The following is a 16787-nucleotide window of genomic DNA, read 5'->3' as shown; positions in this document are numbered from 1 at the left end:
AGAGGTTGTTGGACCTGTGTGTTTCAAGTTGTTCTCATGAACATTTTATAATATGGTAACTTTAAAATATGGTACCGCTGTAGTGATTTGATTAGTGACAAATGGAGAAAAACATGCTGTAAATTTAGTGTATGGCTGCACAATGGAAAAAAAAAAAATATATATATATATATATAGGGCTGTGCAAAAATTAATTGCGATTAATCACATCCAAAATAAAAGTCTGTGTTTACATAATATATTTGTGTGTGCTGTATATAATTATTTTGTATATATAAATACACACATGCATGTATATATTTAAGAAAATGTGATATTCATATATAAAATATTTATATAATTCAGATTATGTATATATATATATATATATATTTACAGAATTTAAGCGCAAATAATTCTTAAATATATACATGCATGCATAGGTATTTATATATACAAAATAATTATATACAGCACACACAAATATATTATGTAAACACAGACTTTTATTTTGGATGCGATTAATCGCAATTAATTTTTGCACAGCCCTAATATATATATATATATATTATGATTACGATTTTAAAATTCATTTTGCGAAATTGCTGTTCTTGTTTGTAGAGCTGCACAAATAACTTATTTAATAAAAATATAAACTTACTAAATCAAAATAAAATAAGATCTATACTGTAAATGACAAATATATTATTTAATTAATTAAAAAATATATAATAATAATCACAATTTGGCCAAACTTTTGTGATTATAAATCAATATGGCTATTAAAAAATAATAATACTAAAATGATTTAAAATGCAATAAAAAAATGTCTGTGCTTGTTTGTAGATCTGCCCAATTTAGCTATATAATAATTATAATTATACTAATGATAATAATACCATATTAGTATTATAAATCAATATAGCTATAAAGTAATTATAATAATAATAATTAGTTGTTGTAAATAAAAATATAAAGACTGCTAAATAAAAAAAAGAAATGTCACTATTGTAATATTTCACTTTAAAATAAAAAATAGAGTATTTCTTAATAATACAATATTTATTTTACATTGTAAAACTAATTATTTTGACGGAAAACTGCTATTTTTGTTTGTGAAGATGGTTAAACACGCAGCACATATTATTATTATTATTATTAGACTTTATTGTCCACCTTAGTGGAAATTTGTCTTCGACTTCTCAGAACAAAAATACATCAGTGACACCACATTTAAATTTGCATAACAACACACAATTTAGAGTACAGTACTACCACCATCAACATGCAACAACAAAAAAAATGGAAAGCAGCGCAGCAGATTATAAAAAAGGTAGTTTCCAACCTACTATAACACATTCTCAAAAACGATTTATTATAAATTATACTGAATTAAATGGCGATTTCAGTTTTACTTCTTCAGTGCTTCATGCCTTTGTGTGGATGGGTTTTGATAGCGTGTCCCATTGGTTATTGTGAATTTTTCATGTGAACATCTGGAGTGTTGTTATCACAGGTGTGCCGTGAAGGTGACGGGAAACTCAAGAGGGTTAACCTTAACCGTGTCCTTCAGCGCTATTTTACCCATAATCCCCAGTCTGATCATCAACCCTCACACCGGGTCAAACCAGCATGAGGCACCAAACCAGAGCTGGGAGGAAACAAGGCAGTGTGTGTAAACTCAGTGACCCCGGCTGCAGGATCAAGTGTTTGTCAAGTGTCTTTCCTGATATATGGAAAATATACGAGTGCTGCTGTTTTCCCTCCGCGCTCGAACCCGAGTTTGGTTTAAATTCCTTTAACTGGGTGTCACACGTCAGACTTCGAGCCCAAACAGCATTTTTATGTTGGTCAGACATTTTTGGCATTGCATAATAACAAATTGTGGTAAAGTGTGGCTTTTTAAAGAAGAAGACATTGCAGAAAATAATGAGCGCAATAAAATTCAATGTTTTTTCAATTTTGTGTCCTTGCAGCAAATTGGGAAGTTACATCCAGAAAAAAAACATTTTTGGAGTGTTTCCCAAGAAAATATCAGTTCGAATTTCATGTTTAATTCAGTGTGTTACTTGCTGTTTATTTGTGTTATAAATAACGTTACATATAAAGGAGTAGTTCACTTTAAAAAAAACTTTTGCTGATAATTTACTCACCCCCATGTCATCCAAGATGTCCATGTCTTTCTTTCTTCAGTCGAAAAGAAATGAAGGTTTTTGATGAAAACATTCCAGGATTTTCTCCATATAATGGACTTCAATGGGGTCCAAACGGTTCAAGGTCCAAAGTGTAGCTTCAAAGGGCTTTAAACGACACTAGACGATGAATAAGGGTCTTATCTAGGACACTTCAAGTCATGACTCGAAAAAAGATTCATTTTGATGAACGAGTTCGAACAGGAGAGTCACAAACGTGCATCACAGAACAGAGCAAGCCAAGCATTTGAGCTTATAAAACTTAAACTTTATTATTTATTTTTTAAATGACTGCTCGTTTCACTTTATAAGACCCTTATTCATCATCTGGTCTCGTTTAAAGTCCCTTGAACAGTTTGTAGTTTGCACTGAAACTCTCATTTGGACCTTGACCTTTGGACCCCATTGAAGTCCATTATATGGAGAAAAATCCTGTAATGTTTTCATCAAAAACCTTCATTTCTTTTCGACTGAAGAAAGAAAGACATGGACATTTGTAATTTAACAAAGTAAATAAGTAAATTTCAAGCTTCCTTGTGGATATCATCCAAAATGTTCAGTCAGTAAAATGGGTCATAAACTCTGTTTTCAATGAGTTCTGCATAGAATAGATTTTGAGCTTCATATTTATTCAGATTTAATATTTCCCCCCCCGTCTTTTCTGTGTCCGCAGGTTGACGAAATCTACCATGATGAGTCTCTGGGAACCAACATCAACGTTGTGCTGGTCCGAATGATCCTGGTGGGATATCGTCAGGTGGGATACCGTCTTGTAGTCAATCATTTGATCCATTAAACCCATCTTTGATCACCAAAATCACATATTTAAGTGTTTTTACCTTCAATAGAAAATGTCTTCATGCCTTAAAACCATTTGAATGTAACTCGACACCCTTGCCTCATTTAGTATTCACAGTTCTATGAATATGCAAATGAGCTCCGCCTCCACTCATTCACTCACTCACTCACTCCCCCAGCTCAGAGATCCACTGGTTAATCTGATTGGTTACAAGGTCGCTTGTGACGTCAGAAACATCAATGATTTCAAAGCGTGTGTTTGAGACTGTCTTTGGTTCGCTGCTGTTTTAAGAAGGAAATACTCAGCAATGCTGTCGACTCATGAATTTACACATTAAAGCATATTAAAAACTTATAAACAACATTAAAAGTTAGATTTTCAACACGGGAGACTTTAAACAGTACAGACAGAAACCATTGACCCTTCAGCTGTACAGTATCAATTCATGTTGTAGTAATTCAGTTCAAAACATTAATGGATCTGCTGGTCAATCATGTTTATGTGCAGTGTTCATTATATCAGCATCAGTCGATTACGACAGCAGAGACTACATGCCTTATTAAAGGGATAGTTCACTTTGAAATTAATTTTTGCCATGTTTTATCTTACCTCAAGGGTATCCAAGATGTAGGTGTCTTTGTTTCTGCAGTATTTTCAATTTTGACATTTTTCAGTCAAACCGTTGTTGTCAATCAGTCATATAATGGAGGTCTATGGTCACCACCTCAAACAGCAGCACAGAGAAGTCCAGATTAAACATGATTTAATGACTCGTAAATGTAAGTACACACTGATGACCTAAGACACGAAACGAGCGGTTTGTGTGACAAAACCAACAGTATTTATATCGTTTTTACCTCTTGTAACCACAGCCATGACAAAATGATCTGACGGCACGGACGCTTCGGTCTGGAAGTGATCGCTTGCGCGCCGACGTCACTCTTTGTTTATACAGAGATTTCGGAAGTTTTACCTTTCACTAAACATATTTAGATATACGGGAAACCGCAATGGAAGACGATTTCGGTATATCTAAATATGTTTCGTAAAAGGTAAAACTTCCGATCACTTCCGGCGTAACATTGAACTGATTCAGTTCGGTTCAGTTGGACATTGAACAACTGATTCAGATCACTTGGATTACAAGAGGTAAAACGATATAAATACTGTTGGTTTTCTCACACAAACCGCTCGTTTCGTGTCTTAGGCCATCAGTGTGTACTTACATGTACGAGTCATTAAATCATGTTTAATCTGGACTTCTCTGTGCATGCTCTTTGAGGTGGTGACCATAGACCTCCATTATATGACTGATAGACAACAACGGTTTGACTGAAAAATGTCAAAAGTGAAAATGCTGTGGAAACAAACACACCTACATCTTGGATGCCCTTGAGGTAAGATAAAACACACCAAACATTAATTTCAAAGTGAACTATCCCTTTAACTCTTTCCCCGCCAGCGTTTTTAAAAAAAGTTGCCAGCCACCGCCAGGGTTTTTGACGATTTTCGCTAAATTTGAATGCCCCCGCTGAATATTTTCTTCCATGAATATATGAAGATGATATATATAAAAATAAAGATCTGAGCCTCTGCTTTTAGGCAAAAAAACGTTTTTATTTTATCTTCATCTGTTCTTTTTTTATTGCCTCTTGAACAGAGGTAGGTTTTGTCAAAAACACAACATTTTGGACAAAAAACTGAGAAAAAGGTGTTTTTATCAAACAAGTGCATTTAAAAGCAGAATACATTCAGATGTTGTTTCCTTCATATATAAAACTTTCCAAAATAAATTAAAAACATAAAATAAATGTAAAATATATCAAATTTCCCAGGATGTAAGGGAAATGTAACTTTTGCAATAAAACTTCTGCCTCTCTGTGTTCTACCTGTGAATAATGAATAATTGGAATTACAATAAACAGGCCTAGACACACACACACACACAAATACATATTACAATGTGGTAAATGTGCACAAAGAGAGAAATAATTTGACAATTACACCTTCATATTTAGACAGCCACACATAAATGCCTGCACACACACATACATATTATAGTGTCATAATATTATACGATCTATCTGCGGCACGTCCATGGCTAGCATGAACATGTGCATCTCTCTCACTGACTACTTCGTCCCGATCAGATTCAGAATTATCAAATAAAGAGTGATCGGACTCCGAGTCCATTAACCTCCAGTACTTCAGCCATATACCTCTGCATTGTCTGTCTGATACATTCTCACTACTCCACTGTTTGAGACGATTGCGATCTGTTTCTCTGATCAAAGAGTTGCGCACTCATTCAGGACATGCGCGCGGGTCTTCCTTACCGTATACCACCTAAAACACGGATACCCGGAAAATTCTGTGTTTGGCGCAGATGCGTTTTTTCATTAAACACGGAAAATTCCGTGTTTGGCGGGGAAAGAGTTAAAGAGCAGTTATTAAAGCGTTCTGTAAAATAGTATGGTAATTATTTGGCGAATAACTAGCCATCTGAAAGACGCTGCTGTAAAACACACTCCGATATCAGAGAAGGACGTGTGTAATAGAGTTCTCCGATGTTACACAGTAACCGCGTTTCCACTGCCGGGCTAGGGCTGGGCCAGAGCTAACAGCGAGCCGGGCCGAGCTAGTGGCCTCGGGCCTCAAGCACCGGGCTTGCGTTTCCACTGCCGGGCCAGTAGCCCCACAGCGCTGCCCCAGACCCCACCCCTAACACGCCTTTCAGGATCAAACGTCATTAAACCCAACCCATTTCAGCGGGTATTATGAATTAATTTATTTTTTAAATTAGGAAGATAGCATGTATATTAACTCAACTGCCGTAGTGGCTGCAATAGTGTCCCGAGACCAGTACAGGCGATTCTCCATTTCAAGCAGCGATTTTTTGCGCGATATAACAAGTAGGGCTGCGGGCACGTTTTCAAGTTATTCATTAATCGTTAACCGAGGCCCATCGGTTAATACTCGGTGCATAGTGTGCGCGCAGCAACCTCGAGATACAGAGTAAATTTTTAACACCTTTAATAACTGATTGGACCCCATTTGAAACGAAATTAATTTATAGAAATAAAACGCAGCAAGTACGGAGCAGTTAAAGCCGCATTTCCATCACCCTTCAAACTGAAATTGCCAATTGAAAATAAGCAAAACGTCCATTTCACAAAAACTCCGTGTCTGCAAATAATAATAATAACCATCATCATCATTATTGTAACATTTTATTAGGCTGCATAGCCTATGTAGAAGACGCCTTTATCCAAAAAAGGAACAGAGCACAAATAAACACAATATTTTTGACAAATATCAGCGCATAGTGTGGAGCACTGATGGCTGCGAGACGCCCATGTGAACAGTTTCATTGCATTTCTTTTAGTGGAAACAACTTAAAATACTCTTTAATTTCTGGTCATACAGAAAATAATAATACATTATTCGCAAATACATTTATTTATAACAAGAAAACGTTGTGCTTTAACAATTAATCAAGGCGCGCTTCATGATCTCCGTGAACTGAAGCGCGAGACCTGAAACAGCCACCGCATTCGAATTTGTTCGTTTTAATTTGGACATTTAAAGCTTTAGTCTACAGGGGTTATATCCTTTGTAGATTAAAGCTTTAAATGTCCAATTTAAAACGAACAAATTCGAATCGAAAGCCACTATCTTCTATGTTTGCTTAATTTCTCTCTAAATGTGCATCCGGAGATGGAGATATGTTTTTAGCCGAAAATCATTTAGAAAACAATAGTTTATTAATAAACAATTAATGCCTCGTTATTTTATATTATTTTATTATCAGACACATTTATAGCCTATAAATCAAATCCCCTTTCTGTAGGCTGTGGTTACGTCTCTTCTCATTCAGCACTGCGGGGAAAATATCATTTCCAGGTTCTAATTTGGCCTCAGAAAACCAGTAAAATATATATTTTTTTCATATTAATTTGTCAAATATTTTAAATGTTTAAGGGGCAAAAAAAATCAAACAAATGTCTGAAAATTCGTCGATATAGCTAGCCTATATATTGTTGCGCAGCATTTGGCATAGGCCTATACGTTCAAATTAAAATGTTATGCAATTTTAAACGGTTAATCGGTTAAACATGGACATCCCTATGTGCATCTTGCTTCAGATCATAACGTTCCATAACACCGATAAACTCCGCCTTTTACCTTGAGCACGCCTCTAGCCCGAGCTGGCCCCCTCTGGCCCAAGGTATTCGACGGGCCAGAAATCCTGGCCGTTGGCCCTGAGGAAGCCCCGATCAAGCCCCGGAAGTGACAGTGGAAACGCGACTGGCCCTGGCACGCACTAGCACGGCCCGGCCCTGGCCCGGCAGTGGAAACGCGGCTAGTGACTAAAGGCCAATTTATACTTCTGCGTAGGGTGCGCGCAGTAGGTACGGCGTAGCATACGCACAGACGCGTCCCATACCGCGTACCCTTCCGCGTTGCCTGACGCGCACCTCTTCAAAAATGTAACTACACGTCGCGACGACGCGGACCGCAAGATCGGTGATTGGTCGGCTTGGTAGCGTCGTATTTCCTCCTACGCATTTCCGCACGTACCATCTCCTCCGACGTCTTCTGTCATTTCTGCCTTTCAGTTTTAGTAATTTCACTAAAATGAACTGTTTTTCCACCCCAATAAGCTCCAACTCCAACATGATCCACTCTCTTTCAGTCGCTATTGCTTGTAGTAACCTAGCCGCGAGGAATCTAAACACAGTGGAACATTAAAACCCTCCGCCGCCAACTAGCGTTTCGGAGCAATACTGCAGAGCAACCAATACCTGAACGCAGAAGTATAAATGCTCACGACGGCGTCGCCTACGTGCGAAGCCAACGCCGTACACTACGGCGTACCCTCGACGCAGAAGTATAAATTGGCCTTAAGGCTACGTTCACACTGCAGGCTGAAACGACCTAATTCCGATTTTTTTGCCCCTATGCGACCTGTATCTGATTTTTTCATGACAGTCTGAACGACACAGATCCGATCTTTTCAAATGCGACCCAGGCCACTTGGGTATGTGGTCTAAATGTATCCGATCTTTTGAAATGCGACTTCAATCTGAACGGCCAGGTCACATATATCCGACCCGCACGCCATTGCAAGCACCTGTAGCCAGCCCATACACGCTAACTCTTTCCTCACTGGGCCACTGCAGACGTGTCTCTTCCCCAGTGTTGTGCCTGAACGCGTTCAATGAACGATAGTGCATGAACGCGTTCATATTTTCGCGTATCATATTATTCACGTTCGCCCGAAATAAACATACTGTATTACTGCCTAATGAACATTACTGTGAACACGTTCATTCTGGTGTATGTGAACGTGCGCTCTCTGTCAGTATAACTTTGTACAGTAGGGTGCCAAATATAGAGCCTTCCAAGCGAAAACCTGGCTAAAACACATGTGAACATGCCTTAAAATATAGCGAATAACCACCCAATCTGGCAACACCGCGGCCGCCGGTGACAAAGCAAGGAGCGCCGCGGACACGCACTATCAATTAAACGGGTTTTATGACGAGGTCGGTGAGGATCGGAAAAATCTTACATTTATGTGCAAACTGCCCGTCGATAAAATAATTATTGTCTGTGTTTGTATATGGGGTGTGGCAATAATAATAATAAAACAAAAGCTCGCAACATATGAAAAAAAGAACTATTCTGCAAACAACAAGTGACGTCTTGGACCGTTGATTACTCTTCTGCGCATGCGGGTCACTTCTGGGTCATTTAACGTTCACACAGGAGATCACAAAAGGTCGCATTTAATTGGAAATGTGAACGGCCTTGCAAAAAAATCGAATTTTTTCAAAAAATCGGAATTGAGCATTAAGCCCTGCAGTGTGAACGTAGCCTCAAACTACATGCCACTGAACGGTCAAGGTGATGAAAACAAAATGAGACGGGAGGAAAATTACTTTCCGATACTTTGCATTCACTTGCAAAACGTCCTGCATCCTCTTTTGCATTTGAAATAAAAATGTTAATTTATAAAATGCAAGGTTTTGAAAGTGAAATCAAAAGTTTTGAAGGTGAAGGCACAGTTTCTCAACCCGCTCTCTCCACGTCCCTTCTGGGCTTTGAAGGATTTGCGAACACACAATTCAGGCCTCTCTGTGAACCAATACCGATGTGGAGAGGAACTGAAAGTATTTATTTTCCCTTCAGCAAAGATGAAGTAGAGTAGAAAGTGAAATCAATGCATCTTCTGGTCAGTGAGTAATGCATTTGTGCTGTCAATCAAACAAGCTTATAAACTGTGGTGTGTGGTAGTTTTCCACCTGACTCTCTGCTGTGTGTCTTGAAAGATTAATGCTGACACTCCAGGGTGAATCCACACACTGATTCTGTGTGTGTGTGTGTGTGTGTGTGTGGCCTCATTACATCAGACGCTGCATTAATCCATTACTGCAGATTGACTTTATGTTGATTCCAATTTAGAGCACTCATGTTTTCTTGTGTACAATTATTTTTAATTCCCTTTGCTTTATCCAAGCTAAAGGCACTTTTGACAGCATTTATAAACACAAGTTTCTTGTCACCGCACGTATGTCCCTCCCTCTCGCACGATTGGCTGGAGGTTGAGAGATGCAAAAGTAACAGTGCTGAAGAGTATGAATTGTCTTCATAAATCCATTGTGCAGTTGTAGATGCTGTCCGTCATTTTAGATGGCAAGACGTCAAACTGCAGTGAGTTTACACTGAGTAAAATGTGATTTATGATTTTAAGCACTGAGTAAAAATTCAGCTTAAACCTGGAAATGAACAAAGCCTTCAAAGCATTAAGATTTTAACAAAAATGTAATTTTTTTTATATTTGCACAATTATGCTTTCTTAAAATGCTGCTGTTATTAAATTCGCAATGCCTAAGACGTTCTTAAATTCATGTTCGCTTAAATTGCTAGGCTGACATTATAATGACAAAAAGTTTGTATTAAATTAGATAAAAATGCTAAATTGAAGCATTTTTATCCAAATCACCTATATACATATACACTCAACAACTTTTAATAATAAAATAAGTAAATACAAAAAAACCACAACAGTAGTGCAGGCCTGGTCCTCTCTCATCCTTCACTGTCGTCGCTCCTCCGTGAGAGATACGAGTCGTTCATTATCAATCACGCCACCGGCCTCGTCCTGCACGCCACTATACTCTTATAATCTTATTTTAGTCGTATTTTAAGATATATTTTAAGACATTTTAAGTATATTAGAAAAAATAAATAATTAACAATTGTTTAAATGTTGATTTTTTTGCAAATGTTTTTACAATTGGCTGCCACCTTGAAGAAAAAAAGCCTTGATATTGTAAATTATTTATTTACAATATATTTAATGCATGTTCTATAGTGACATTTCAAAAACACACACTAAACCGCTGGTGTCACTTTACAATAAGGTCTCCTTTATTAGCAGTAGATAATGTATTAACTAACATGAACTAATGAACAGTATTTATTATTCTTTGTTAATGTTAGTTTTACAGATTTTTGTTCATGTTTGTGCCGACTAACTAATGTTAACAAACACGTTTGATTTTCATAATGCATTAGTAAATGCTGAAAATAACATAAGCTAAGATTAATAAATGCTCTAGAAGTATTGTTCATTCTTTGTTAATGTTAACTAATGAAACCTTATTGTAAAGTGTTACTGAAATATTAAATGTATAAATGTATAATAATATTAAATATACAGTATACACACACACACCTGTACAGTCACTCACAAGTTTTGAAACAAACATTGTAATTGTAAATTATTTATCCCATTGTCTTTTGTTGATACTCTTAAAATGGCTTAATTGTATATTTAAGTATAATAAATTAGGGCTGTGCAAAAATTAATTGCGATTAATCGCATCCAAAATAAAAGTCTGTGTTTACATAATATATTTGTGTGTGCTGTATATAATTATTTTGTATATATAAATACACACACATGCATGTATATATTTAAGAAAATGTGTTATTCATATAAAAAATATTTATATTTATATAATATAGATTATGTATTTATTTATATATACAAAATTTAAGCGCAAATAATTCTTAAATATATACATGCATGCATAGGTATTTATATATACAAAATAATTATACACAGCACACAAATATATGTAAACACAGACTTTTATTTTGGATGCGATTAATAGCAAATAATTTTTGCACAGCCCTATAATAAATATATTAATATAATATTTAATGTCATTCTGTTTGAGTTTTGCGTGTGATCTGGAGTGTTTTTTGGGCTGTAAACGTGTGTGTTGTGATGATGGATGATCATTGTGTCTGTTCTGGCTCAGTGATTTCATGCCCGCTGGGGTTTGCTGTGTTTAGTCTGCTTGTGTCACAGTGAGTTGTTGGTATATTTTGGAAGCCGAACAGAAAGCCAGTCAGTCATCGAATTTCAGCTTCAGCTCGGTCTCAGATGGGATTTTACCGGCGGGTATTCATGCTAAACAAACAGCGAAGTGTCCTCAAATAGCCCACGTTCTCCCAGAGGAGCGCTGGTGCTCAGAGACCTCTCTCGTGTTCTGCTGTCTGAAAGGAAACATTGTGGCAAGGTTCTCTCAACGTTATGCGAACTAACGTTCTTCCCTGTAAAGTTTATAAAACGTTATCTGGTCTGTAATAATGTTCTCAAAACGTTAGCACAAAAACATTATTTATACCCAGTTCATGGAACGTTGTTTTCCTAAAAAGTTTCAGTTGGACGTTCATCTGACGTTTTTTAAATGTAACAACTTGTTTCGGAATGTTCAGAGACCATTCAAAAGTAACGTTCCGTAATGTTTGAAGAATGATGGAATGTTCTGTGAGCGTTTGAATAACCAAGAAAAAAAACTTTAAAAGACTGTAACATTTTTGAATGTTCCAAAAGCATTCAGAAATAACATTTATATATATATAATAATAATATCTGAATGGGAACGTTAGCAAAACATTCTTTTGTCAGATGATTCTGCTAAATGAAATGAAAATAAAACGAGTCAATAGTTGTCATCCAGCAAAGACGCCTAGAGCTATAGCATGAATGTGGAGCAGCTCAGATCATTTAATGAAAAATGTTTGACCTCATATTGACTTTTGATTGCAAACTTATGTGACACTATTGACTGTGGAGACACGTGAGATTATGAAAGTCTCGATCGCCACCTGGTGGCTGGTCCCAGTATAGCTCATAAACCCTGAGTCTCGATCGCCCCCTGGTGGCTGGTCCCAGTATAGCTCATAAACCCTGAGTCTCGATCGCCCCCTGGTGGCTGGTCCCAGTATAGCTCATAAACCCTGAGTCTCGATCGCCCCCTGGTGGCTGGTCCCAGTATAGCTCATAAACCCAGAGTCTCGATCGCCCCCGGTGGCTGGTCCCAGTATAGCTCATAAACCCTGAGTCTCGATCGCCCCCTGGTGGCTGGTCCCAGTATAGCTCATAAACCCTGAGTCTCGATCGCCCCCTGGTGGCTGGTCCCAGTATAGCTCATAAACCCAGAGTCTCGATCGCCCCCGGTGGCTGGTCCCAGTATAGCTCATAAACCCTGAGTCTCGATCGCCCCCGGTGGCTGGTCCCAGTATAGCTCATAAACCCAGAGTCTCGATCGCCCCCGGTGGCTGGTCCCAGTATAGCTCATAAACCCTGAGTCTCGATCGCCCCCGGTGGCTGGTCCCAGTATAGCTCATAAACCCTGAGTCTCGATCGCCCCCTGGTGGCTGGTCCCAGTATAGCTCATAAACCCAGAGTCTCGATCGCCCCCTGGTGGCTGGTCCCAGTATAGCTCATAAACCCAGAGTCTCGATCGCCCCCGGTGGCTGGTCCCAGTATAGCTCATAAACCCTGAGTCTCGATCGCCCCCGGTGGCTGGTCCCAGTATAGCTCATAAACCCAGAGTCTCGATCGCCCCCCGGTGGCTGGTCCCAGTATAGCTCATAAACCCAGAGTCTCGATCGCCCCCGGTGGCTGGTCCCAGTATAGCTCATAAACCCTGAGTCTCGATCGCCCCCGGTGGCTGGTCCCAGTATAGCTCATAAACCCTGAGTCTCGATCGCCCCCTGGTGGCTGGTCCCAGTATAGCTCATAAACCCTGAGTCTCGATCGCCCCCTGGTGGCTGGTCCCAGTATAGCTCATAAACCCAGAGTCTCGATCGCCCCCGGTGGCTGGTCCCAGTATAGCTCATAAACCCTGAGTCTCGATCGCCCCCGGTGGCTGGTCCCAGTATAGCTCATAAACCCAGAGTCTCGATCGCCCCCCGGTGGCTGGTCCCAGTATAGCTCATAAACCCAGAGTCTCGATCGCCCCCCGGTGGCTGGTCCCAGTATAGCTCTTAAACCCAGAGTCTCGATCGCCCCCCGGTGGCTGGTCCCAGTATAGCTCATAAACCCAGAGTCTCGATCGCACCCCGGTGGCTGGTCCCAGTATAGCTCATAAACCCAGAGTCTCGATCGCCCCCGGTGGCTGGTCCCAGTATAGCTCATAAACCCTGAGTCTTGATCGCCCCCGGTGGCTGGTCCCAGTATAGCTCATAAACCCAGAGTCTCGATCGCCCCCGGTGGCTGGTCCCAGTATAGCTCATAAACCCAGAGTCTCGATCGCCCCCCGGTGGCTGGTCCCAGTATAGCTCATAAACCCAGAGTCTCGATCGCCCCCGGTGGCTGGTCCCAGTATAGCTCATAAACCCAGAGTCTCGATCGCCCCCCGGTGGCTGGTCCCAGTATAGCTCTTAAACCCAGAGTCTCGATCGCCCCCCGGTGGCTGGTCCCAGTATAGCTCATAAACCCTGAGTCTCGATCGCCCCCGGTGGCTGGTCCCAGTATAGCTCATAAACCCTGAGTCTCGATCGCCCCCCGGTGGCTGGTCCCAGTATAGCTCATAAACCCTGAGTCTCGATCGCCCCCGGTGGCTGGTCCCAGTATAGCTCATAAACCCAGAGTCTCGATCGCCCCCTGTGGCTGGTCCCAGTATAGCTCATAAACCCAGAGTCTCGATCGCCCCCGGTGGCTGGTCCCAGTATAGCTCATAAACCCTGAGTCTTGATCGCCCCCGGTGGCTGGTCCCAGTATAGCTCATATATCCTGAGTCTCGATTTATCTTGTTTATTTAGTAGCTAATTTATTCTTCTTACAAAATAAAATGTGATGTCCATGTATTGATGTGTTTGTATGTTACCGGCAGGATAATATGCAGTCCCGAGCATCAGGGCACTAGTCGTCCCGTAAGGGTTTATTTTACGATAATGACCGGTTGACTGCATATCATCCCTTATTTGTGTCAAACATCCTTGTGATCACGCAGACTTTAGAGTGTTTGTTTCTCATAGAGAGTTTGTTCACTCAGTTTCTCATGTGGTAATGATCAGTCCAGACTGCAGGCAAACATTTGTTTTTATGTTTAGTCTGGTCTGAACCGGAGCTTATCAACTAGTTCTGCTCCAGGACATACACATGCCGGCATTACACATCTTTTTATTTTAATTTATTTTATTTTATTCAACTTAATTTTATTTTAGTTTCTTTTATTGAATTGAAATTTTTATTTTATTTATTTTTTATTTTATTTCAGTTTTTTATTGTTTTATTTAAATTTTCATTCAAATTAATTTAACTATTTAATTGTTAATTTAATTTAACTTAATTTTATTTCATTTTATTATATTTTTTATTGTATTTAATTTATAATTTAACTTCATTTAAATATCATTTTAATTTCATTTTTAATTTATTTAATGCTATTTAATCACTTTTTTATTGCCACAAAATTTACATGTATGTATGCCTTCAACAGATGATTTTATCCGCAACCCACCAGCGTAGCCTAGCATTACGCACCATTTTATTCATTTGATTTGATTTGATTTGATTTTTTATTTAATTCAACTTAATTTATTTTCTTTTTTAACTTTATTTTTTATTTAATTTAATTTTTTATATTTAGTTTTAATTTAACTTTATTTTTGTTTAATTTAACATAATTTCATTTCTTTTTCTTTTCTTGCCACAAAATGTACATTTTCATGTATACCTTTAAACAGACACTTTTATCCACAACCCACCAGCGTAGCCTAGCATTACACAACATTTTACTCATTTTATTTTATTTAACTTTATTTTATTTTATTTTTTATTGAATGTAACTTTATTTTACTATATTTATTATTTTATTGTATTTTATTGTTTATTTTATTTAACTTTATTGTATTTTTAACATTATTTTAGTTTAATTTAACTTAATTGATTTCTTTTTCTTTTTTTTCTTGCCACAAAATATACGTATATGCCTTTAACAGCCGCCTTTATCCACAAGCCACTAGCGTAGCCTAGCTGTCATAGACTAGTCCGGACTAACATGTTCCTGATGTTTCGGCTGTTCTGTGTTGTAGTCCATCAGCCTGATCGAGCGAGGGAACCCCTCCCGGAGTCTAGAACAGGTTTGTCGTTGGGCGAACACCCAGCAGAGACTTGACCCCGATCATGCCGAGCATCACGACCACGCAATCTTCCTCACCAGGCAAGACTTTGGTCCCGCAGGTATGCAAGGTACTGTGTTTCTCTCGATCGAGGCTGTGCAGAGTAAGTGCTTCTATACGCTTCTGTTCTCCAACGGATGCCCAGCACATACACACCTGCTAAATGACTCACACACCTGTACGCTGGGCATCCATGCTAACTCGTAGCAACCAAAAATACTCTTTGAGCGCTACTGTGTGTTGCGAAGGAGAGTTTTTGGCATGTAGAGGAAAAGAAAACATGATTATCAGTAGCCGTGCGCTCTCAACAATACTAATCTGATACTATCTCAATCAAATTAACCTGATTTATAATCTCCAATTTTAAAGTTATCCTTGCAAGCATGCTATTTAAAATAAGTAGTAAAAACGTTAGGCATCTTAACTAGGCATCTTAATCAGGGTAGAAAACTAATTTAATTTGGTCTGAATAAAAAAAACATCCATCAAGTGGTCCCTTTTTGTGGTTTATTTTATTTAAGATTTATTTATTTAAAAATAAAATAATTTATTTAAAAAAAAAGAGGGCCCAATGATTTCCGCGATGCAGAAAACACAGATGTAATCGTGGAATTCAGTCATTAAAACTTTAAGGTCATCACTGCAACCCGTCAAAATAAAAGTTTGGTTTAACTTGAAGAAATTGTGACAGAAATATATTACTGTTGTACAGTAGAATGTACATCTTATAATAATAAAATGAATTAAGAAATTAATAAATGTAAAGATTTTCTTCCATGTTTTCATTTTAGAATAAAACCTCTGTTATGCAGCACTTTGTTTGCCAAAAAAGGGTTTAATTTTCATTTGATTAAAAGATGAATTAAAATACACAGAATTTCTGGGGAAAAGGGATGTCTTAAAAAAGTTTTTTTTATTAATTAAATTAAATAGACATGCTTTTGTTTATTAAAATTTTATTAAAACATTAAATTAGAATCCAGATTTTTTTTAATGGGAAAAATAAAATGATCTCATAAGGCCTTAAAATTAAATTTGTGCTAAATTCTTAATAAATTGCTGTTAAATTGAATAAGTTTCAATTTTAATTTTAATAAGTGAAAAAATAAAATGGAATTTGGGAAAAAAATCTATCGGATTTCTTTCACAGGGCCCTACTCTTCTAGATTGTGCAAATGTGTTTACGTTAAATGCAAAATATTCCTATATGTTTTCTTCACTAACTTCAAGTCTTGGATGATAGTTAACTTTAGAGAATCACATTACCTGTCAGCATTAACACAAACAATCATCTATTTCTGTAGGATTTAAAACTTCCTTTTGCT

The 16787-nt window shown here is 38.1% G+C and overlaps 1 protein-coding gene across 2 annotated transcripts in view; it reads left to right on the top strand.

Moving 5' to 3' along the window:
- The window catches only part of adamts14 (ADAM metallopeptidase with thrombospondin type 1 motif, 14), a 72373-nt gene that overhangs the window by 28114 nt on the left and 27472 nt on the right, over nt 1–16787 (top strand). Inside the window, exons 5-6 of one of the 2 annotated variants that reach the window (XM_039650758.2) lie at nt 2845–2928; nt 15376–15523. In XM_039650758.2, the coding sequence (XP_039506692.2) occupies nt 2845–2928; nt 15376–15523 (232 nt within the window). Of the gene's footprint in view, nt 1–2844; nt 2929–15375; nt 15533–16787 lie in introns of both variants that reach the window. The other variant, XM_039650747.2, reaches the window with a different exon arrangement.

The sequence above is a fragment of the Pimephales promelas genome, chromosome 17 (genome assembly GCF_988280905.1).
Source record: "Pimephales promelas chromosome 17, fPimPro1.hap1.1, whole genome shotgun sequence".
Taxonomy (NCBI): Eukaryota; Metazoa; Chordata; class Actinopteri; order Cypriniformes; family Leuciscidae; genus Pimephales; species Pimephales promelas.
This window is presented reverse-complemented; position numbering and strand designations above follow the sequence as displayed.